The sequence below is a fragment of the Rhea pennata genome, chromosome 2 (genome assembly GCF_028389875.1).
Source record: "Rhea pennata isolate bPtePen1 chromosome 2, bPtePen1.pri, whole genome shotgun sequence".
Classification (NCBI taxonomy): domain Eukaryota; kingdom Metazoa; phylum Chordata; class Aves; order Rheiformes; family Rheidae; genus Rhea; species Rhea pennata.
Window position 1 is genome coordinate 39,033,344 of NC_084664.1, and position 23,771 is coordinate 39,057,114.

At 35.8% G+C, this 23,771-nt stretch overlaps 1 protein-coding gene across 4 annotated transcripts in view; it reads right to left on the bottom strand.

Moving 5' to 3' along the window:
• ANKRD28 (ankyrin repeat domain 28) overlaps positions 1-23,771 on the bottom strand; it is a 126,553-nt gene that overhangs the window by 35,446 nt on the left and 67,336 nt on the right. For 3 of the 4 annotated variants that reach the window (XM_062569274.1, XM_062569273.1, XM_062569276.1), the window contains 5 exons: positions 12,086-12,156; positions 9,323-9,523; positions 8,457-8,544; positions 3,038-3,180; positions 624-836 (listed from right to left, as the gene is read on the bottom strand). In XM_062569274.1, the coding sequence (XP_062425258.1) occupies positions 624-836; positions 3,038-3,180; positions 8,457-8,544; positions 9,323-9,523; positions 12,086-12,156 (716 nt within the window). Of the gene's footprint in view, positions 1-623; positions 837-3,037; positions 3,181-8,456; positions 8,545-9,322; positions 9,524-9,740; positions 9,818-12,085; positions 12,157-23,771 lie in introns of those variants that run through there. The other variant, XM_062569275.1, reaches the window with a different exon arrangement.

Genomic DNA, 23,771 nt, shown 5'->3' on the forward strand with positions numbered 1-23,771 from the left:
TTCTGTCTACAGCAGGACTGGATTCTAGGGAACATAATGCAGCAAAACAGTTGTGACCAAGTAGAGATGTTAACAAGCACGCACACTCTGCTCACCAAGTTTTACTAGAGAAAAATCAAAATCCAGCTGTTTTACTCTCCCCTCCTATCTATTAGATTTTAGAATCTTATGTTACCAGGTCCTCAGTTGTTCAGAAATCAACCTGTTCAAAGATATTTCAGAGATATATGTATGATTTCTTTTACGCTGCTCATTTATAAGAGAAAAACATGTTCTTTTGCATGCTTCCATAAAATTTTCTGTTACCAAGATGAATAGATTAGAAAGACAAGATGATACAGACTCAAAAAATTTAAACACAGTGAAGATAGACAGTATACTATTTTCATCTGTCCTTTCTACCCTTTTGGGCTACCTACTACACCCCTTTGAGGCATTTCAGATTTAGACTGTTCCTTGAAGCAACATACTGTCTTACTTTCACTATATAACCTTTCACAGAAGGACTCTGCAATCTCAGAAGGAACTTCTAAATATTACTGTAATAACTCTTTTGAAAAATTATCTCTGATAACAATGTATTACATCTTTAAGAGTGAATAGATGGCTTTGGATCCACCTACCTTCATATTTACATCTGCTCCATTGCAGACCAAAAGTTCTAAACACAACGCTCCATGTGTTGATGCAGCAGCAAAGTGCAAAGGTGTAAAACCTTTCTCATTCATTTGATTTACATTAGCACCGCAGTCTATGAGTTCATTCACTACAACATCTTGCCCATTGTAGCAAGCTACGTGTAGGGGAGTATTTCCATAGGCATTTGGTTCATTCATCTGTCAGAGAAAAAACATAAGATTAGTTAGCTAAAGAATATCTGTGTTACTGCAGCATTTAATTATCACCAGGAAAAAAAAAAGTGTTATGAGAAAGAATTTGTTCCAGGACACTTCAAAATCAGAAATTAAATACAAGTTCTGGATGAATTTTTTTGATTAAATATTACATAAGAGTTTTTTTTTAATCTGGGAGAATAAAAGTAATGAGCTTAATTTATCTTTATGTGGTACTTTGCTCCCTGGTTGTGAGAAAGGTACACTTTTTAAATGTGGAAATGAAAAGTTTTGGCATCTATGCAGTTGGCTTCACATATCTAATCCCTAAACCCTCAAAGACTTTAGAATACTGTGATGTTGTGGCAAGTACATTACTTCCTATATTTGAGCAGGTAGTACAAAGTCATAGTAGAGAATTATGCCCTTTGTGGGTTCTGTGGACCAACTATACATTCCTTCTATTCTTCCATCCCTCTGCTTAAGCCTCCTTCTCTATTTCATTTTTAGAGATCCTTTTCATGTCTCATTCTCACTTTTCTCATCTTTTTTTCTAACCACACGAGGGTTCTCTCAAGCTAGGAACTAAAAATTCTTCCTTCTACATTCCATATTCTCTTTTTTGCTATATGCCATTAGTGTCTTTATACCATGCCAAAGGATTTGGCCCTGAATGTCTTCTCCAGCTCACCACGTGTATCATCCTTCCTTATGCCAGGGATTCCAAGGATTAAATCTATCCCTCTGTATTTCCTAAATCAGGACCTATACTCTGTTCCACATTCATCACTAAGGTTTCCACTAAAACTACTGTTTTCCTTCCCTTGGGATGAGTGGATCCATTTTCTGGTGCCGAGGCCCTTCACTTCCTCCTCATACGTACATGAGGAATTCTGGATTCCTCATTCTCCAAAGGACAAAATAGATGAACTCCCATGTGGAAAAGCCTGCCAGAGAAGACTTTCTCCTTTGATTACAGAGATCCTATGGAGATTAGACAGCTAGCTTCATCAGCTATATGAGATATGCATAGAAAAGTATATGAATGCTTTACAGCTGACTCAATCCACTCCAGTTGTCTCCACACTACTTTCCTGCAGGCAGTATGCAACTTCACACATGCATGTTAAAAAAAAAGTCAACACTGGCAATCTGTACAGACACTACAGCCCAAAAACCTAAGAACACTCATTTCTCAATAGCATTTACATGTTTCCATAAAAAAAAAAAAAAAAGAAAAAAAATCAAAGGGCTAGGTCTCCAAAAATAAGCTTTAGGCATTTAAATCTAGAACTCTTAGTCTAAATGTAGCATATATAAAAAAATGCAGTCCGACTTTTCAATGATATTGAGGATCTGCAGGTTCTTCTGAGTTTAACAGAAATTTAAAATATAAACTGCTTCTAAAGTGTATCTCATACACTTAACTCGTGAATTAAAACATAGGTGCCACTGTTCACGTATCCAAGTTGCAAAATACTAGACTTGATCTCTAAATCAGATCTTCAATCTCTGAAGTACATATTTCCTCATTTGGGGAAAGATTTTTGCACACAACATGATACTGAATTCTGATGTCCAGATATGAAGCATACTTCTCCAGGTACAACTACAGCAGCACTGCTCAGATTGTGTAAGCCTAAAATGTGACACACACGACACTGCCTATGCAGTTTCAAAGTTTTCTGTTACCATACTTTCTACATATAAGTACCATACAGAGTTTTAATTTATTTTGCATGACAATATTAATATTGCTTTCCTTACTATAAAATTAATTTTTCCTACAATCTGTACTGTTTCCCAAAATTCATATGATGTAGGAAAGTTAGTAACATCTATATTTTACAAAGAACTAAGGCAAAAGAGTTTAACTTCCTGTAGGTCAAAAAGGATGTGTATGGCAAAGCCGAAAACGGAATTCCTATTTCCTGAGCTTTAATTCAATGCATTATGAGTGAAATCATCACAAACGAACAAAGAAACTACTAAACACAAATTTATTTCCAAATAAAAATCTGCAAAACTCTCAAGTTACTTTGGGAATGAAGTTTTATAACCCAAATTAAGGATATGAATGAAGATCCCCAGAAATATCTTCACTATACTATTATTAAAAAAAATCATAAATAAACACTGCGCTATAATACTAATAATCACATTAAAAAAAACCATATATACTCCTTGGTTTCATTCTTCCTTACATCAACTCCAAGATCTAGAAGATATTTGACTACACTGATCATCCCACTAGATGCTGCAGCATGCAAGGGTGTATACGATTTCTTGTCTTTGCATGTTACTTCAGCTCCATGGGCCACAAGTAGTTTCACAACTTCAATGTGACCTAAAACAATAAAGACAGAGATGTGAAGCTGCATCTTAGATTAACTGGAACAAATTTACAAACTTAACCACTCTACAATTATTAAAACATGAACAACAGTCATTATTCATTAGAACTCAACGTGGAAAATAAAGAATTGTATGTTTCCTAATCTTTTCCATGAACTAAGTCTCCAGAAGAGAGCATTACCACACAGAAAAAGGACCCAAATAACCTTAGTCTTTATATTGCAAAAATAATTTAGTTCATTAAAAGAGAATAAAAATCTTATCTTCTGGTCACACTGAAGGATTTTTTGAGATTTGAGAACTGCTGATGTGACATAGCTTTGCAATTATTAAACTTTTACTGCAATTTTCTGTTAACAATTTGCAAAAGAATTTGACTTTCAGGCTTCCCCCTTCATCTCAATTGTGAAAATCTCATTCAGTTTTTTCAGGCCTTCAGCATAAACTTTGAAGAAATTTCACAATCCAATGTGAAAACAAGAAAATATTATGCTTCTAAACAAAAGTATGTCCACCCAAATGACCAATTTCCTTTATTTGCAAAACTTTTAAAATGTTAATCTAAATCATACAGGAACCAAAGCTCTATTTTAAAGACTGACTTAGGCCTTTCAGGAATCATAGTCTTTTGAAAGTGTTAACTATTTTCCAAAGTCACTGGGAGCATAAGAGTCAAAAATATCCAAAGTGGGGGCCCAGGGAATGAGTTAGAGGAAGATCCACGTGAAAAGAGGGAAAAGGGAAGGGAGGGCAGAGAACCCACCTGGGACAAGGGGACAGTCAGTCTCCCACCCAGCTTTGGGACTGCTTTAGGGCACCTAACACCACGCTGCTCTTGCAAGGCACAGCCCAGCTTTCCCTCGGACCAAGCCTGCACGGCCAGCAGCAGCTTTCAGGCATTTGTAACTGTGTGCACTATGAGGAAAAAACTTTTTTTGGAAAATAAGGAAAATTTAGAAAAATTTTTCACTTTCTCAGTTTTCAATTTAACACTGCCAAATCAGTCACTGAAAACACCAGAGCTTATGCCACACAGATAATCACAACCAAAGACAGAATGACAAAATAAAGAAACACACTGAACTTAATTAGACCATGACAGATTTTATGCTTTACCTTTGCAATTGAGTCATACCGAGGGACATGGGATGTTTTGTTTTACCTTTCAAGTGACACTCTATCCTACTTAACAAAGTGGTGGGAGCACACTGAATACTTATACGTATCCAGCCAAGCATAACTGAAGGCTAGATTTGATATAATATACTTAAGAGGTTTATAAAAGTGTAAGACTTTGCTTTTTCTGCGATTAAAAACAGGCAAAAGCCCGAACAGAAACTATCCACTCGGCACAAAGCAATATACACAAAGCTGTTTTAATAACCATTCAGACAACATGATACATGTTCCATTCTGCATGTCCCCCAAAATACATAACGTCCCTTCACACAGCTATATAGATCAGAAACATATCGAGCTGATCTGTGCAGTGTGAAGTGCTGCAATATTTCACTTCTGAATTACTTTACTATTGTAGGAGAGAAAAAGGAAGAGAATTTTAAACAAGATTATTCATCTTGTGACCCAAATATAACAGGAAAAAGAATGAAAACAAGCTCTACATGAGAGGTGAAAGCGCAAAAGATATTGAAAGCAGTAAAAGACATTTTTAACAGAACATTTGCAAAAAACTTTAAAAATGAAGGAAAAAACCAAAAATCCCTGACCTGCACTTAAAACGCAAGCAGCAATCAGTGGAAGACACTCAAACAGAAGAGCAAGATACTTCAGACAGGGAGCACTCGGGAGACACTCCGAAACAGAACTGAGGGCTATGCTAACAAACCCAGGAATAAAAGTCCATTTTAGTTGTGGCATTACAGCCAGACAGCAATGGAGCTGGGTGAAAAGCAGGAAGGAAGGGAAACAATGGACATAATCCTATAAAGTTATTTATAGTGGAGTGACTAATAGCATAACTTCTTTTTTCTTCTGTGGTAATTTTTCTACAGTGGAAATGCTTTAAAGTTGTCTTCAAAGAAATAGAGCAGCGTAAAATGGCTTTAAATTGTAAGAGTATGCCACACTTTTTTTCTCTTTTATTTCATGCATTTTAAAAAGTTTTTTCTACTCTGTTGTCTGCAAGTATATTTAAGAAAACTGTCATCAGACAGATTATGTTTTCCCACTCGAAGTCTGTTCATTAAGAGAGTTTCCTGTTAATAGCCTACAAAATAGCACATCCTAAAACTGAAAGAAATAATGCAGCTTAACCAAAAAATAAAAGACATTTGTTTTTCCATCTGAGTGAGCACAAGTCAGAAAATGTATCTGTCCCCTTGGTGACACTCGTCAGATCTGTCATCTCGTGCACTGGGCTTCATTCAACATAATTTTCCCAACAATCCGCTTAAGTCGGGTAGTTGGATGGCCTGACACGGGAATCGCTTCACATATGTAAAGTAGATTACAAAATACTAATCCAGAATATTGCAAAGAATGTTGAACAAAGGCTGGTCATCAACTTCTCAGTTCAACTGGTATCAGTACTTGAAGTGCAGTACCATACAGCTTCAAACAATAAATTCAAATATTAATGTTGCAACAATCAGTTCACAAGTCACTGGCATATTCAAGTCTTTTCTTCTGAAGGAAGCCCAACAGGGTCCTGTTCTTTTTTGCATTTCATAGGTCAATTACATTGCCTTATTTTGTATTGCTATTGGATGATTTCAGATCTGTATTTTCATGGACATAAGACTAATGCAGCCTGAAACACAAGACTTCTGCAAAGACAACAGTTAGTAATTCTACTTTTGCATGAATTCAGATTTGTGAGCAGATCACTTTTACAACCATTAAGACCTACCAAACAAGTCTAATTTTGCAAATACATATCTTTGTGTTTGTAAAGGCCAGAATTCTCAGGTCTCAGACCAAAGCATATTTCATACTATGAACAACTTATTAGCAGCCCACTGAAATTTAGGGTCAGGATTTTGATGAAACAATATTTAAATAAGAGACGTTAATATACATATGCTGCTGCTCTTTCATTTAAGTATTGCTCAGTAAGTAAGATTAAAATCATATTTCCCTGTTTAAATTATTGCTTCCATGTGTTGTTTCATGGCAAGACTGGGAAACATTGCAGTTACAAGACTCCATGTCACCACTTTCTGAATCGTATGTAAGAAATTTGTTTAATTAGCAATCCTTATGTCTATTTTTAAGAAAAAGATATCCTCCACCACACACATACATTAAAAAGTATTATGTCTATTAATAAGCAACTGTCTAATTTATAATGAACACTAATACAATATCACATATTTAGGAACTTTTTGTCTAAGATCAGACCTCAGTGGCAAAGTTATCCTAGAACTTAGCTGGTTAAAACCAAGGACACATACACAGTCTTATTTCATCCTTTCTGGGGAAAAAAGTAAATTCAGAAGCTAGTAATAACAATGAGTAAGAATATATTTTTCTTCTTTTCCAACCTCTGTTTGAAGTAATCATAACTTAAGAATAATATCTCTAAAGTTAGTACAGAAATTGTTTTTCAATGCTTAAGGTCAATGTGAGGAATCCAAGTATTCCTTGAGTTAATAGACTATTAATCTTTTCGTTTGATACCAGATACAGTAAAACTAGTTTGTTTTACTCAGGAAGTTTCAGTATTGAAATTATTTGCCTCATGCATTAAGTTAATGTTTGTCAGAAATTCAAGGTGTTCCCTTTTAAGTTATAGTTAAAGGCTTTTGCTTCCGAAAAGTACTTCTCTATTATGAAAACTTCGACAAAACATTCACTTCTTTAGATCATCTGTACAGAGAAGTTGCTGTAAAGAATAGGACCATGTTCTTTTCCTCAATGCATTTCCATAAGATGGTATCTTAAGCCTACAGCTATGCATTTTTCCACAGAGTTTTACATTTAGGATGTTAGAAGCAAAGTAAATGTAAATCCTCAAAAGATAGCAGGAAAAACAAATTACAGTCAGGTTTTTGTTCCATATTTTGTCTTAGAAGAAATACCCAGGCATGCAGCCTCACACAATCCTGATGTTACTGTTTCTACTCTTCTCTCCTTGGATAGATAAAACCACGGAGCAGGAAGCTGCAGTTCTGAATAACCACCTAGACAATGGAAATGTCTCAACTGCTTTTTTACCCTGAAATTGGTACTGAAATTTATTTGCTCACTGCTGATTATAATTCCTGTTGCACATGTGGAAGTGCATTTTTAGACATTTTCTGAAGCCACATACCCTGCTGCTGTATAGAGATCAGGCCACTACCACTAACTCTGTACACTCAGACCAAAAGAGGAAGGATTTTTAAGAATAGAGACAACTGTGCCATGCTCTAGGAATTAATAGTATTTTATGATAATATAGAGTATCTTGTAAGTACACACATGTCAAAGTTAAAAGAGGCATTATGAAAAGTTTTTTGGCTTCTGAACAGGCACAACACCTTCTGCAATGATAAATGCAACCAACAGCTGCATGTGAATTACTTAAAAACAAAATGGATTATTAGCCAAAGCAAGGAAGTCTTTGTCAGTGCCCAACTAGATCTCTTAATTGCTTTTTCTGTGATTCACCTTCAGGGCTCTGTTTCTATTCTCAGTGAGGCTTGGGATACAAAGATTACTGTTTAGTACAGCTAAGCTGAGGAAAACAATTCCCACTACTTAATATAATGAGAGTTTGACATACAAAGCATCTAAGTACATACATTATTCTGACGGTATTGCCAGTGCATCGATCAATATTGTGAGAAAAACAACTCTTAGCTCCTGAATACAAACAGTAAGGCAAGAATCTGAAGTTTTAGAATGTAAACATCTTTCCTTTAAAGTACAATCTCCTAGACTGACATAACCATCTTCTTATTGAGGTGTTCTTTGTATTAATTGCCTGCTTTCTCTTCACTCAGCTCTCCCAGGAGTTATTCAGCCTTATTGCAAAAGTTTTCAGCTACAATTAGACTTCTGCTGAGTTAGGAACGTGTTTTTTCTTTTTAAAGAATAAAATTCTTTGCCTTGTGTTTTTCAATTAAACTAACACATTGATTTTACCAGCACAAAAACACATCAACAAGGCAATCTCAAGTAACTCCACTAATAGTTTTCTGGCAGACACACAGATAACCTCAATACTTATAATGTAGTATCTTCCTTAGAAAAGCATAAAACCAATAAGCATTAGGTGATTTTTTTCACTATCACAGTAATAATCAACTGCAAATATGTACATACCCATATAGGCTGCCCAATGTATAGCTCGTCTGTCTTTCTTGTCAAATGCATTAATATTGGCCCCTCTAGACAACAATAAGCTGACCATCTGAGTAAAAAGGAAAGAAGAACAATCCTCTATTCATAATGCAAAGAAAATCACACAGGAGAAAACACATATTTAAATTCTTTGAAAACACATTTACTCTGATTTTGAATATTCTGTATATTTAAATAAATTAGCTGTCCACATTGGTAGCAATAACAAAGTGACTAATAAATACAAAATTCTAAGTCAACTAAAATATTTCTAAGTTAAAATATGGCAAACCTGTGGAATATTTGAGCTCATCTGGTTTTTACTAAGGGATGTACAAAAGGTAATGAGGAAAAGTAAGCCTACTGCCAATTTGTCTCCAATTATACATACATATATTTATATGTAATTTCAATGGGAATGGCAGTTTCTCAGGGTTTACTTTTCAGGGGTTTGATAACTAGTGAATTATAGCTTACTGTATGTATTTCCTCCAATTTCAGTGGCAATATATTCCATAAGTTCACTATCTACTGAATAGAAAAACACCTTGCTTTATCTGTTTTAAATTTATCTCTTACTAGTCTGAACTCCAGCTTACTCAATTATGTCTGCCAAAAAAGGTGAACACTGAAATAACCTTTCAACTAAATGCCGTAATGTTTATTTCTGCTATCAAACTATACACGGATGCATATAAAAGAAAAATTCAAATATAAAATAAAGGTTTGGTTTTCTTTGGTGGGTGGATGGGAGGAGGGCAACATGATTTTTAACTGAGAAACCAAACGTTAGAAATGTGGTGGACAGAAAGATGACTAGGAAACAAGCTAAGAAAAATAACGCGTACCTCAACATGTCCACTGAAGGCAGCATGATGTAATGCCGTTCTACCTGCTCGATCAGACACGTTTACATTACTTAGGAGAGGCACCAAAGCTTCAGCACATTTCACAGCTTTATTTGCAGCTGCTATATGTAGAGGTGTCTGCCAGTTTTTATCACGAGCATTGACATCCGCTGAATGCTTTAACAACACCTGAACGGCATCCTGAAAACATTTACAAAAACAAGAAGCTACTTCAGGGAAGATTTGAAATGCTATATAAGCCTTAAATCCACGTACGTTAAATCAGAATTTAACTAATTTTTACTTTTTTAACCCATATTCTCATGTTTTGAGACTTGCAGTTTATCATAAATCCAGACTTGGGGATGTTCTCAAGGAAACAAGTGATATCCTCCCTACAGGATTCAAATGAACCAACCATTTACAGGTCTTGTATCAAGTTCCTTGAACAGACTGGCAAGTTGTTTTGAATTCACATAGCTCCATGAAGCTCCTTGAGATTTCCTCCACGGCTATGAATTAGTGAAGCACTTTAAGCTTACAATGCATTTTCATCAATTTGTCAGACATGTTCTTTTTTTAAACCGTCAGAAGTCTAGAAAGAGCAAAAAGGCATGGATAACTTATTAAATGTACATTTAGAGAGTCACAGTAGCATGAGGTACTACTGTGTGACTTCCAACTCAAACATTGAGCACAAAAATAAGTTGTTGGCACTTTTAACACACAAGTAGCTATTGGAAATCTCAAACTGCCGTGCTGTACAAGAGCTAGGCATTACTCTCAGTCACATGAAGAATGTTGAATAACAGTGAATTACATTTATTGCAAGAAACTATAACAAAAAACTGATAAATTGCTTCTGCTTTCAGAAACAAAAAAGAAAATTATAAAAGTGAAAATGTTCCCTTGTTAACTCGTGATTCAAATGAAAAGTGTAACAGTTTCTATTCTCTGAGAAAACTGAGTAGATTTAATGCTTTAGCGTCTAATTAGTATTTTGAACTTTTTTTAAAAAAAATAGGAAAACTATCATTAGAACATGAAAATTTTAGAAGAGCTGTCATTTCATTTGTAGTATTACTATGAAAATAATTTATCTTATATTCTTCTATGTGCATGCACTAAATGAACTTAAAAAATTAGTGAATCTGCTTAGGTTTATTATTTTGTTTTTGTAACAAACATCAGGCACACAAACATACAGAACAAAAGAGAGCGAACTCTGTAATTCTAGTTATCTGCATCAGACAAGGACATTGGATGACTGTGACTATCTTTGCTTCAAGGGTATGTCCAGATATGTTACACTGAAACCATCATCAAGAGTCCTTTTGTTATATTTCTTTTCATCTAAGGCCTAAAACAATGCATATATGTAACCATCAAAACAATACCTACTCACACCAACCATTTCTCTATCTCCCTATATGGTCTCCAATGACTTACCACATTTAGAAACAGAAAATTGAAGCTCTTATCACTGCTTTTAGGATAAATATCTTGATTGTTCTACATGTTCTGATTGCCTTTGGTTTGTATTTTGTTTAAAATATTCCACATTAAAAAAATAAAAAGACTACGGATACATTTCTTGAAGTTGTTATCATTTAAGTGCATTTTGCCAGCAGCACTCTTCTCTACAAGCTTTACTGTTTCAATGAGCTTTCACCATCCCAGGGCTCAGATGAATGCAGAATTTGGTGCTTCAGTCAGCTCTCATGGGAGCAACCTGAAATACCTCAAAAAGAACAAATGGTATTTCGGAATAAAGCAACCCTGGAGATTATGCTATTCAAAAAGATGTTTGAAAACAATCTCCACACTTGCTACTAGTGCTGCTGGAAAAATAATACAATATGCCCAGAGAATTCAAAGACAAAAACTAAAACAAGGTTATTCAGATAGAGTTTGTGGATTGAATGCTTGAAGCTCAATGCCTGCCAAAACCAAACTATTCATTTTCATCCCTCCCCAAATGTACACAGAATTTCTAAAAAACCCTTATTTTAGAGCTACACTGTTTACATAAACTCTTCCACATAACAAGCTCAGCATTTCTCTGTTTTGAACTTCTCCAGGCATTTAGAATTCTGATTAAGACATCAGTGATACAGGAGCAATGACAAATTCATCTACATTCTTATAATTACAATACTGATTGCCTTAAAAAACATTATTTTACAATTTCATTTCTAACTTTTAAAATTATTTTCATTACTATTAACTAATGAGTAATTAAGTAATTAGAATATTTATGGTGCACTTTATTAAAGATGCTTACAGGCCTTATAGGATTGTTTTTTTCTTCAATGCCTGAAGGGTCAAAATAGTCTACAAGAAGTGAAAAAAATCAAAGATTATGCTGCAAAAGCCATGTTAAACCCTACCACATCTCTAGTTTCTCCATGCTGAACTCTTTCGATTACCTTAAGTAAAGCGTAATAGACCTCAAAACACTGAACGTAGGAGCTTCACTGTTAGGGAATTGGCATTTGAGCAGACAGCAAAGCTTAGAACTGCAAATTTAGCATCTTCCCCGCTTCTTCCTACTCAGACATATGATACATACCCTCAATATGTTCTATACTTACATAATTAGACTTTTGTATGTAGTTAAACAAACTGTTGCAAGTGTGCTGCAATCACAAACATTTGGAGTAGTTTCAGTTTGTAAAAACTGGACTGGAAGGTATTTGTATGTCTTATTTTAACATGAAGATGTCACAACCCCCCCCAACCCCCAACCAAACAACCTCATACCTCGCTACAAGATGCCACTGCTCTGTGTAAAGGTGTCAACCATTTGCTGTCTTTGGCATTAACTCTAGCTCCTGTAACAAAAAAATAAAGATAAATTGATAATATAATCACAGAAAAAAAATATTCTCAAGTACAGGGATAGAAATATTAGAAAATAATCACTCTAGGTTGGTTAATATAGCAGAGTGTCCCAAATGGGAATGGATTCTTTTCTCCAAACTGAAATGCACGCTCTAAGAAAATTCTTATCATTGCAGCTGCAATACTCTTCTAAAGTGTATTCATCTTTTTATACTAGGTAATCTGTATTTCCAAGTGCACGTGAGAGAACCGCTGGATAAGAAAGAACGAATCCTTGCCTCCATTCAGCAACAAAAAAAAAATCTCTGGCTTTCCTACTATAGCTGAGATTTTCCATTAAAATAGTGAAAGAGGCTACATTTATTCCCCAGGCCTCCAGTTTCCTTGCGATGGGTCACTTTGCTGCCTAAATATATACAGAGGGGTGCTTCTTCTTCTACCGCGGGGATTTGGGAACGGAGTTCCTCTGCTCTACCGTGCTGCTTAGCCCACGCCAGCACCTCCCGTCCCCGCTTCCAACAGCTCGACTGCAGCAACTGCACCTCCCGGCCACTGACAGGACACCCAGGAAACGGCCTGCTGCGCCACGAAGGAAGCTGCGCAAATACTTGTAAGACACGCAAGCCTGGTTTTATTTTATTTTTCTTAAAAGGAAAGAAGAATTTGGGGATTTTTTTTTTCCAAAGGAAGCAACTGAATTATCTCCCACCTCCCAGGGAACTTCAACAAGCGAGAAAAGGCTTAATGAATTTTTAATATACTGTATTTACGTACGCCCAGAGAGAGTGAGCGGCCGAAGAGCGCTGCGAGGGGAGAAGGCTCAGAGGAGACGGGCAAGGCGAGGTGCCCAGGCAGCGCGGAGCGGCGCAGGCAGCTGCCTTGACCCCGACCCAGGGCGGGCCGGAGGGCGACCGCTCCTCTCCGCGAGCAGCCACAGACTGCGGGTAACTATTTCTTCCCGAGCCGATCCAAAAAACGTGACCGTCTCTCCAAGACAGCCAGACCAGCACGGGCGAAGTGCACACGTCGCTCAGCCCAGAGAGTCTAAAACCTCAACAACTAACGAATTTTGAGGAGAGCAGCAGGCTGGAGCCGGCTCCAACCCACGTATCCCTCCGCGGCGACCGGGGACGCCCGGTGTCGTGACGGTGAGCGCATTGCAGAGCCTGGCAGAGCGAGTCACGTTTGTGTCGTGACTGAACCGTACAAGCGTACGTTGAATTGTGATTTCAGTATATTGCTGTATCACTCTGCTAAATCAAAAATCCGGTGTAACATCCAATATCTTCAAAGTAAACTTTTATATTAAACATTGCACTCTCCGTGCGCGTGGCATATCTAAAGGAACGTGGTCAGAGAGTACTGGACTCCGAGAGAGAAAGACAGTATATACAATTATATTTAAAAGTACATAGTATATAAAAATAACTTTTTAGGTTTTCATACATCTTAAATTGAAAATTTATCCATCTTTATTTGAAAACTAATGTTTTTCTTCCACAAGAGACAGAATTTACAGAGATGTGATTGCTTATTAGACAAAACGTTATGTTACGTAATTCCCATTTGAGTATTTTCTCTAACTTCTGTTTTAGGCGTTCTGGAAGTCTAATAAAAAGATATCACCTCTCAACACTCGCCTTGCCCTGATCATACTCCAATCACAGTAAACTCCCTCCTCTGCTTAATAGAGAAATTTTCCATTTAACTGAAAACCAGTAGTTACTGGAAAGTTCCAACAAAACATCCCGCGCAGCTCAAGAACACGCACGCAAGCTGACGTCTTCCACAGACAGAGCTCAAGTGAAAAGAGTTCCTAAATGGCCCTAGAATTGTCTTGTAAACGTTGGTGATCTTTCCCAACAGGCAACAACCTGAGTGTAATCAGTAATTAAGAACATAAACAACATACGATACATCAGACATACAAATCTGTAGTTATTTTTGTTGTCTTCCACATTATTTTTTTAACCACACCTTATTTTTAGCTGACAAAAGCAACAGCCAAAACGATGGCCAACTAGACTTTGTATCTACAGCCAACCATCAAGAAATGAGGACTATCACAGTCTATCTGATTTCTATTTCTAGAAATAGAAAAGTGCTATTATCCAAAGTCTTTCTCCTATTCTTTTTGTAGCAGTCCATAAGTGGTATGCTACATTTGTAAATTAGAAAACATAGTACAGTAAACGGAAAAAAACAGCAGATACCCAGAAAAAGGAGAAGATTAAATAAGAAAAAAGGAAGAAGCCCTAACCAAATAAAAAAGTGATTTATTGCCACTAGCAATCCTTAAAACTAACGACCAAAATGCAAATAAATAATCTGACAGTATCACTGTCTTGACATGCAGTTGTCTTCAGTTTATTTGCCATATGTCAATTGGATTGTAAAAGCATATAAAGCTTTAAATAAAACCAAGATTTCTATAGTAGGGAAGCACCTGTGCTAGGAAAAATTGAACACGTAGGGAAGCTTGCATAATACAAACTTTATGAAAACCAAAGCATATTAGGTCAATAAAAATCTGGAATATGATTTAGTTAACAGACTTGGTGAGATAATCCATGTAACTAATATATTAGCAAGAAACAAAGTGCGCATTTGTAAACAAGAAACAAAGAACAAACTTGTTTTTAGCTCCAAAAGTGTAAGACCAACTTTCTAGTATCATTTGGATAACACAGAGGAAAAGAGGGGACTCTAAGATTTCAGCACGCTTAGTCTGGAGCAAATAAGAAATAGAGCAAAAGACCTCAATGTGAATAAAAGGAAGGGTAAAGTAGAAAGCTCACAAAGAAATAAGAGAAAAAAAAACAGATAAACTTACATTAGAAAAATAAATAAAAATTATTCTAGTATGGAAAAAGGTTAAGAAATGCAATAAAATATCAGCAAGATGCAGATATAATACAATCTTCAGTTGACTCAAACACATGAAGTGAAATCTGATTAAGGAAAAAAAACAGCAGAGAGGAACAGAAGTCATAACACTAGAGTAAGTATAGAGTAACAGAAATCAAAACACTAGAATAAGTAGAAGAGAAGTAGCAAGTAGCTGACAAAGTTTACAATTTCTCAGAGAGGCTCCTAGAAGGAGATTTAATGCCTTCTGGATGCAGATTAAAAAAAAAAAAAAAAAAAAGTCTAAAGGAAGAGCTAGACACACATGTTCTATTAGTTTTCCAGATACAAATTTCTTTACAACATTTTAAAGCAAAGTACTATTTGGAATTAAAAGAGTTACTTGGTAACTCGTAAGCAAGGCTGAGATAGGAGTACCAGCACATCCAGCAAATGGGAAAAAGGCACTTTTCTACTGCAAGAAAAGAGCAGTTACCAAAGTCCCAGAGAGAACATGCTCAGAGATCCAAGTTGTGTTTGTGGGTTCATCTAAGTCAGTCACTGACATTTCTGCTAATTAAAGTCTAAAATTGCATCAGAAGAGAGTACAAGTAAATACAAAAATATACAGTACAAGAGGTTATCCAGTGGTAAGTTAATCAAATTTGCTAGGACTTAAAGAAAATAATAACTGAAAGTGTCTTTTATTTTTTGGATAATTATGGGTTTATTTCTTACCAGAATCACCTGAAGAAATCTGAAGCAATACTTAAAAGTAATATGGCCCTCTCAAAAAGTTCTAATGCTGAAAAAATGAGCAAAAATCCTCCAACAAAATACCCCCTAAAAATCTAAACAAAGTATCCCCAAACTCCACCTCCATAAGTGATCTTCCACACAGCAAAGAAATAAGAAATCCTAGGCGCAGGACAGCCCATATGTCTCTCTCTCAAAAAAAAAAAAAAAAAAAAAAAAAAAAACATCTAGACTCTAAAATAAATCATCATCTTTCAAATACACAAAACATTTATAGATTCTCTGAAAAAAAGGAAAAAAAATAAAAGCTTACTTTTAACAAAAGATCTAAATCTCTGACTAACCTACATAAGAAAGAATTAGCAAGTTTACTTTTTCACACTGGCAACAAACAACTCTTAGATGAGTTCCAAAGTTGTTAGACCAAAACACACAATTTTAAAGTGGTAATTGGAACAAACCAACTACAAAAATTACTTATGCATTATTAATGTATGAAGGCTGCAGGGATCAGGAGACCTGCAGCTCTAAATACATTGAACAAAAGAATACCTGAAATGAACATGAAAGATACTTTTGTCTTTAAATATCTCCAAAAAGACATGCTGCCAAGAACGATTTAAATTTCACAGAACAGCTTCTCTAGTCTTGTATCTGAGGCCATTGCCCTCCACTGGGCTGTTCTTTAGTCTTAGCACATGATCTTGGGAAAATATTTCAGTTCCTCCCTCCCCCTTTCACTACTCCCCATGAGACATGAAGCTCCCTCAAACCCAGCACACTGATATCCTGCAACACTGCTGAATTTTACAACCTTGACAGCGTAAAGCTCTATCTTAGATCTTTGCAAATAGATTTTAGAAAATATATTACACCTTTGTTGAGTATCTTTTGCACTCAGCAATTTGCTTAAAGATGATTTGAATATGTGCATGCATACACAATATCACTGATGCAAAATGACCTCTGTGAAGCTGTACCTGCACTGTGTTAACCGCAGCACTTCTCACCTTCTGAACACGTTCAGATACAAGCTGCGTAGCACTTTACTCTTTCATAGGGAGGGGTAGCATAATTCAAATTATGTTAAGAAAAGACTGATCTTCCCTTTCTCGGTAGATTTGGCCTTAAAACTTCAGAAAAGTTGGACTTTTACTGTCATTGATGAGACAGGATCTTCCTTCAGCATTTAAACCTGTTAATGCTATTTTAACCTCTTCAAGGACCTATTACTGTCCTCTATTAACAGTTGATACACTTGTTTAAACTGTTCAAATATTTTACCTTAGGGTGAAATTTCTTTTATTTCACTAATTCTGCAGAGCTTGTGGAAGAATGTTTTGGAGGCTTTCCAAACGAGATATCAAATGCAGTACTAGTCACAAATAACCATCGTCTTTGCTTGAAATTACAAAAAACCAAATATATATATATATATATATATATATATATATATATATATGTATGTATGTATGTATAAATGATACTCCCCAAAACGGCAGAACAGCACATTACAAGTATTAACCAACTGACTTTTCTGTCTTGGTGCACTCTTCAACTGAAATATTAACCAAGGTCTTTCTTCATCACCAGCTTTGCTAGCACAATCAAATAATTTTGCCCATCTAGGCAAACCTGAAACCAGAATGTTTTCCTCTTCAAAATGGGAAGCGTTAAAAATTCTTTTTCCCTCCTCATCTCCCTTCAATGTTAAATCACATTTTACAAAGTTGCATTTATAAAACCGACAATTAGAAGAAATGTTTTATTTAATAAATCTAGCAGAGCAGCTACTGAAACCCAGCTGTGTTTGCTTTTAGAAAATTCATTTTCCAAGAGACACATTTTCCAACTGGCTACATGCACTGATTTACAGTATGGTCCTGGAATCTTTAATTAGATCAGTCCCATATCTGGCAGTTGCACATTTAAATGCCATCATCTCCCAACATCTGCATGAATGCTTCTGCAATCCAGTGTTACTTTCCTGATCTCATTACCCTTACATCTGAATAAAAGCTGGCGTCTCGTCCCTTCTGCCCTTCAAGACATGCAATGAGGGCCTGAGCAGGAAATGTTGTAAGGAACAGCCACACAGCTCCTTCTTCATCCATCAAGTGTCACAAAGTTATATGTAGCTGTAATTCATCACATCATTTTTTGTCATCTTTTTGCCGTGATCCTGTCTTCCTGAGGTCTACATCAGAATCGTTCTAATTTGTACACTCCCTTAGAAGATTGATTTACTTAATCCCCACATTACTTATACACCACTAGTTAGAAAAGAAATACAATGGAACTGACACGACATTTCCATCTTTACTCACGGTACTAATTTAAAGTGTTGAATTGCTTTCCACTGCTCTGTGTGTAGTCTGTGTTTTTAGGCTGTCAGGGACAGAATTTTCCCTTATTATTTCACAAGATGTGCTAGGGATTACACAATATTACAGTGTAAGCAAATAAAGCAAAGGTGGTTGCACTCATACAGACACCTATATTCAGTATTTAAAAGCCTGAAAAATTGTTTACTTAGGAATAAGAAATGTAAATAAGGTTTTTTTTGTTGTTAGGTTTTTAAGATGAAATCTAAACTTTGCCTATTAATGATCAGTATGTTAAAATACTTTCAGGAATGATCTTTGCAGAAATTAGGAAGAACCTCAGTATAAATCATTTAGGAAAAATGACAGTTCATACTGTAACTGGATTCTATTTAATGATTTTCCCAAGGACTAGTATTAGCTTAGGAAGTTTTCCCCCTTCAAAATGATCAATTTTTACCCAGAGAGGAAGGCCCTGCAAGTACTTAAGGTGGCAGACAGAAATTCTCAGACTATGCAGTGGAATGAATAGAGAAGAAAAAAACTCTTTCTTAAATAGAAAAATATGTAAAAATTCAAGAGGAGGTAAAGTTTGTAAAGTAAAAAGACTTCAAGAATGAATTGAAACAGTTAGTGATAGAAAGCTAGGTTAACTTTCCCTTAAAAAATTGGAAATATGTAAAATTATTGCTGCAACAATAATGAATATGACTTTATTAAGGGGAAGCTTCCCAATATTAAGAAACTAAAGCTCTAGTAGAGGATCTATAGAGCAGCAAAACAATCAGAGGGAGAAAAAAACTGGGGCATCTTTTGATCAATTATAGTGTTGTTTCTATGAGATATAATAAATACAATGTTGTCCTCTCAGTGTATATATACATCTTTTAATTAAAGAAAACTCACATATATGCTTACTATAAAAGGAATGGGTGGGCAGGAGAACCTCACACAATTAAGGCAAATCTATCCTCCAATACTTTACTGCCAGGTAAAAATAAAAAGTTAATTTCCTACCAGAACTGAATAGTTTTTGCCATGTCTACTAAATCCACTCCCTCCCAGAATTCCATATTTCCAAGAATAACACGAGTTTATCAGACACATTGAGCTAATGAACTTTTCTACATTTTTGTAAGCCAGCCTCCTCCTCCCTCCTTCTCTCTCTCAAAGAAAGGTTAAAGAGCATGTTAACTACTTTCTTCCCAGCCACTGACTGTTACTGCTGCCAGAGGGAAGTTAAGACAGCTGTGAACAGAAGACAGCAGCTATCGCTAATGGCACAGGAAGTGGCTTGTAAGATAGAATCTGTGTAAAAGGATCCCCTGTGAAACCTTCTTCCATTTGGGTACATTTGCTAGCCCAACAATTTCTCCTATATTTTTACAGTCGTAGCCTTTTAACAGCTGAACCGCATGACTGTTATTGCACGGACTTCCAGTACTTGCATGGCTTCGGAATTAAAAGAAAGAAAGAAAGTTTATTTGGGTAGGATGATGTTGTAGGGTCTTTAATAGCCTCCAAAATCTGTCTCGTTGTTATTGCAATAATAGCTTTCCAGCATCTACATGATTCTTGCATTTTCCAGCTGACCCAGAGGAAAGCATAATAAACACTCCTCAGCTGCCAAACCTTAACCGGGCTGTGTTTGACCACACGCTCGTGTATGCTGAGCTCCACGCAGTGAAAATCAGTTTTGACTGCATGGATGTCATATGATTCAAAATATAAATTAACACAACATATACAAGATATTTTGGGTTAAGCAAATGAAAATGTGTTGTTAGTATTTACCTGTCAATGCAACTAAATCTATTGAATAGAAATATGCTTATTTTCATGAAGTGTGCTGAGTTCAATCAAGGTACTAATAATATTGTCTGTATATTTTAAAGAAAACACATGAAAAACTTACTAGTCAGCAGAATACGATCTGGGATCGCATTAATCTGCCCTGTTTCTCACATGTCCGTTCCCTGCAGAATAGACTCTGATGGCATTAAGAAGAAATTCTAGGATACTACTCATATCATGTAACATTAATTGCGTAAAATATAACTCACTGTATCAGGAACAGAAAAGTAAAGCCACAAGTAAGGATTTGAAATTCCAGTACTCAAGGACAAACGGGAATAATGGTTTTTAAAAAGCTACGATTCACTTGAGAGACTTAACTGAAAGAAGAATTTGATATTTTGCTTACCAGGACTTCTTTGAAAGGACAAGGGGTTGGATTAAACTAACTTTCTGATAGCTGAATGCTAACTTAGTTTGTTAAGTTTTCTATTGAGTAGTAGAAAAGTAACCTAAACTCTTAGGTAAATGAATGCTGAATGCTAAGTTAGCATTCAGTTAACTACAAGTTTAAGTTAGATTACTTTTTTACTACTCAGTAGTTTGTCATTAAGCATTTACATAACTAAATTCAGTGCAATTATGCAAGGTAATCATGTATTTATGTATTAGGTTTTGTATTTATAGTTGTACATACATTGTAATCATGCAGCTTTGATAGATGCTATGACTCTATAAAAGTAATACGAAAAAGAAAATATTTCTGAAGTTATGAATCTGAAGCATCTAAAATGTAATTTTTTTCCCATCACTCTGTGATGGGAAACAGCAAGCTTTACAACTTTTATTTATTTACTGTTAATCTCCTTATCTAACAAATTCAGGATTCTATTTGCTTATCTAGCTACAATCTAAAGGGGATGGATACTTGAATAGTCACGCTTCCAAATACTATAGGAGTATAAGAATTTGCTAGCAAAATGTTTACATCCTCAGGAGACAAGCTGATAAGTAAGCCAGTAAAAAAGTTTAGTAGTTAATTAGATAAAGACAACAACAAAAAAAATATCCCCCAAACTCAAGCAGTCTAGATATCACACCCCAAATTAGAGTTGCTGAAGCAATTTGCTTCCCTGTTTGCAGTCTGCGTCCAAATTGATATCTTCAACCCCCTTGCTCAGGTGAAAAAACACAATGAGAGAGGTCACAGAGCAACCATGAAGTCTGATGGGTGAATAACTCATTCAAATATTTAAAAATTAAATAAATATGCTTGTAAGACCGGAAGTTTCTTCTACAGATGTGTGCAAGTAAGCTGAAACAGATGTATCTTCAGAAAATGCAAAGTGGGTCTTTTGATTATCATAATGTGCTATAAAGTTATCGTACTAGTAATTCAGGATCCAAAATGCATTTCTGAAAGGAACCCAATGAAAGCGGTCTGCACCATCTTAATTCAAATCCTTGTGTAAATACATTACAATAGGTCAATTATACACAATTTTAACACGCAAATGTATTGTATAAAGGAGGTATTATTAATTTAACAAACTATCTTCTCATTGTTCAAAATGAGGTCTTGCAACACAGCAAACTGTTCAAACCTTGCTGTGGTAAAAGACGTTCTTCATTTGTTCTTCTATGCTCATGTATTATGACAAATTATAACATTATATCTCTCTGCCTCAAAGGAGAGATTTGATCTCCAAATGAATCACAATGATGAATGTTTCATATTTTTATGAAATGGAGATGATAATAAACTTAACCTCAGTTCCATTTGTATCAATTAAGAGATTGAAGTTAAAACGCACAACCCAAGATTTTTGTTTTGAGACAGCCAGACACCTGATTTCTCAGAGAAATAGCTGGCGCAGTACTTTAGATACAGCTGTGGGTGCTCACACTTCACAAACTACAAGATCTCAAATTCAGGATTTATAAACGAAGACTGAATTGGTGACCACTTTTTAAGAGTCCAGCTTAAGCTGCTTGCATAAGATCATGGATTGCAAGCAAGTATATAGAGATCAATGCCTGAGTGCAACACAGCCTTTCAAATCGAACAGCTTTAACACACAAATAATCCTTTCTCTTCCTGCAATCAATGCCTGCCTTCATTCACTTACAAATGCATCAACAACTGGCATCTGTGCCTCCTTCACTGTACCACCCCGATTCATCCCCTGAGCGGTCCCTCCGCGTGCAACTCATGAAGTAATGCTTCTACAGAAAGATGTGGACATGTAAGTGAAGCCCGCAGCATTAACGCAAGAGTATGGTGAGGTTAGACTGATATTGCCTATACACAGCTTTCAAAGCTTTTGATTTTGCAGTTGTTTAAAATGTTGTTGTGTACAGGTAAATCTTGATTTTATTTTACTAAGTTTCATTGTGTGACATATCAACCCCTCCCAGGCTTCCTGAACAAGTAGCACCCCATATCCTCTCTTCCATGCAACTTTTCAACTTGGGACTATTTGTACAGTTCTAATATCTCAGTTCTTTGCCCCCCCCCCCCACCTTTGTTCTCCAGTTTTTATAACACTGTTGTCCCAGGCTGTGTGCCTAAATAGCAAGATGAACCTTTCCTCCCCTATCATCCCCCAAACAGGATTTTCTTTCATTGATGCCTTAGGATAGGAGAATTATCCTTTTTCAGGTCTGTGCCTGAGAGAGAGAAAGACTCAGTCACAATTCTGGTAACTGGACTCCATTCACCCAAAGCAGTCAGGAACTGCAGTCTCAGAAGTATGTGACTACAACTTTGCAAAGATTAAGAAATGGTTAATATTTTATCATTGTGAAAACCCCTTAGAAGAGAAATGCCTCTTCCAAATCTGAAATTCCTTTTCAGAAGAAAGGGGTCATTATAGATTCCCAAGAATCATCAAAACTTTGTTTTTCTCTTGATAAGGAAAAATAATGTGCTTTTCCTGACCCACCTTATCAGGAACACAGTTGTGCTCTTCTGGAGAAATTTTTCTTATGTGACCTAAAAGATTTTTCAACGTGGAATATTTGAAATGAAAATATATTTTTCTAAGTTATTAACAAATTAAATCACAGCAGCGTAATGAAATCTGTCTAGCAATTTCAATTGAGGTAAGTTTGAAAGTGCCTCTTATAATCTTAACAGTGATATTTCATTAAAGCAAAATTCGTTATTAAAGATGAGGGGGGAAACGAATATCTTGGCATGGGTAATGTATGCCATTAAGCAGCAAGAAGATTACAAAAGTTCTGCTGGATGTTTACAAGTTCTAGTCCTGCTATTTAACCTCAAAGCAGTTCCCTATCATGAACTGAGCCTTGAGCTACTTGATGGGTGGGTTTGTCCAAGGCCAAAGAAAATCTATTCAATGTCTGAGCCCTGAAGTTGTGATTTCAGATTTTGGTTGCAGATGGGTGGGCTTTTTGTTTGTTTTTAAACAGTGAAATGAACTGCCTTACAGGACTTGTATTTAGTCATAGAAATAAAGAGGAAAAAAAGGGGGGAAGTGATTTTAAGTTTTTCAGCAGATGCCAGCTGTGTTCTGTGCATTTAAGCCAACTGGAAAAGATACTGAGAAAAATAATCAACTTTGGTTACCACCTTCCATCTTCATTAATAATTTTTCTGAAAGTCAGTTCATAATGGTACCAAAACAATGTTACTAAAGTCTACCTGTACAAGATATGCTATTATGTCTTTAAACTGCAATTTTAAACTGCCTAAAGCTATCAAGCTACATATAAAAAAGCTGTAATTGAGAAAGCTTTCTGTGAAAAGTATTTTAGAAGAAAACTACACATTATTAAAACACTGGTAAGTCTGCAAACTAGATTTTCAGTATAAATATATTTACTTAAATTCCTAGGGCATTAAATAACTCAATAAAAAA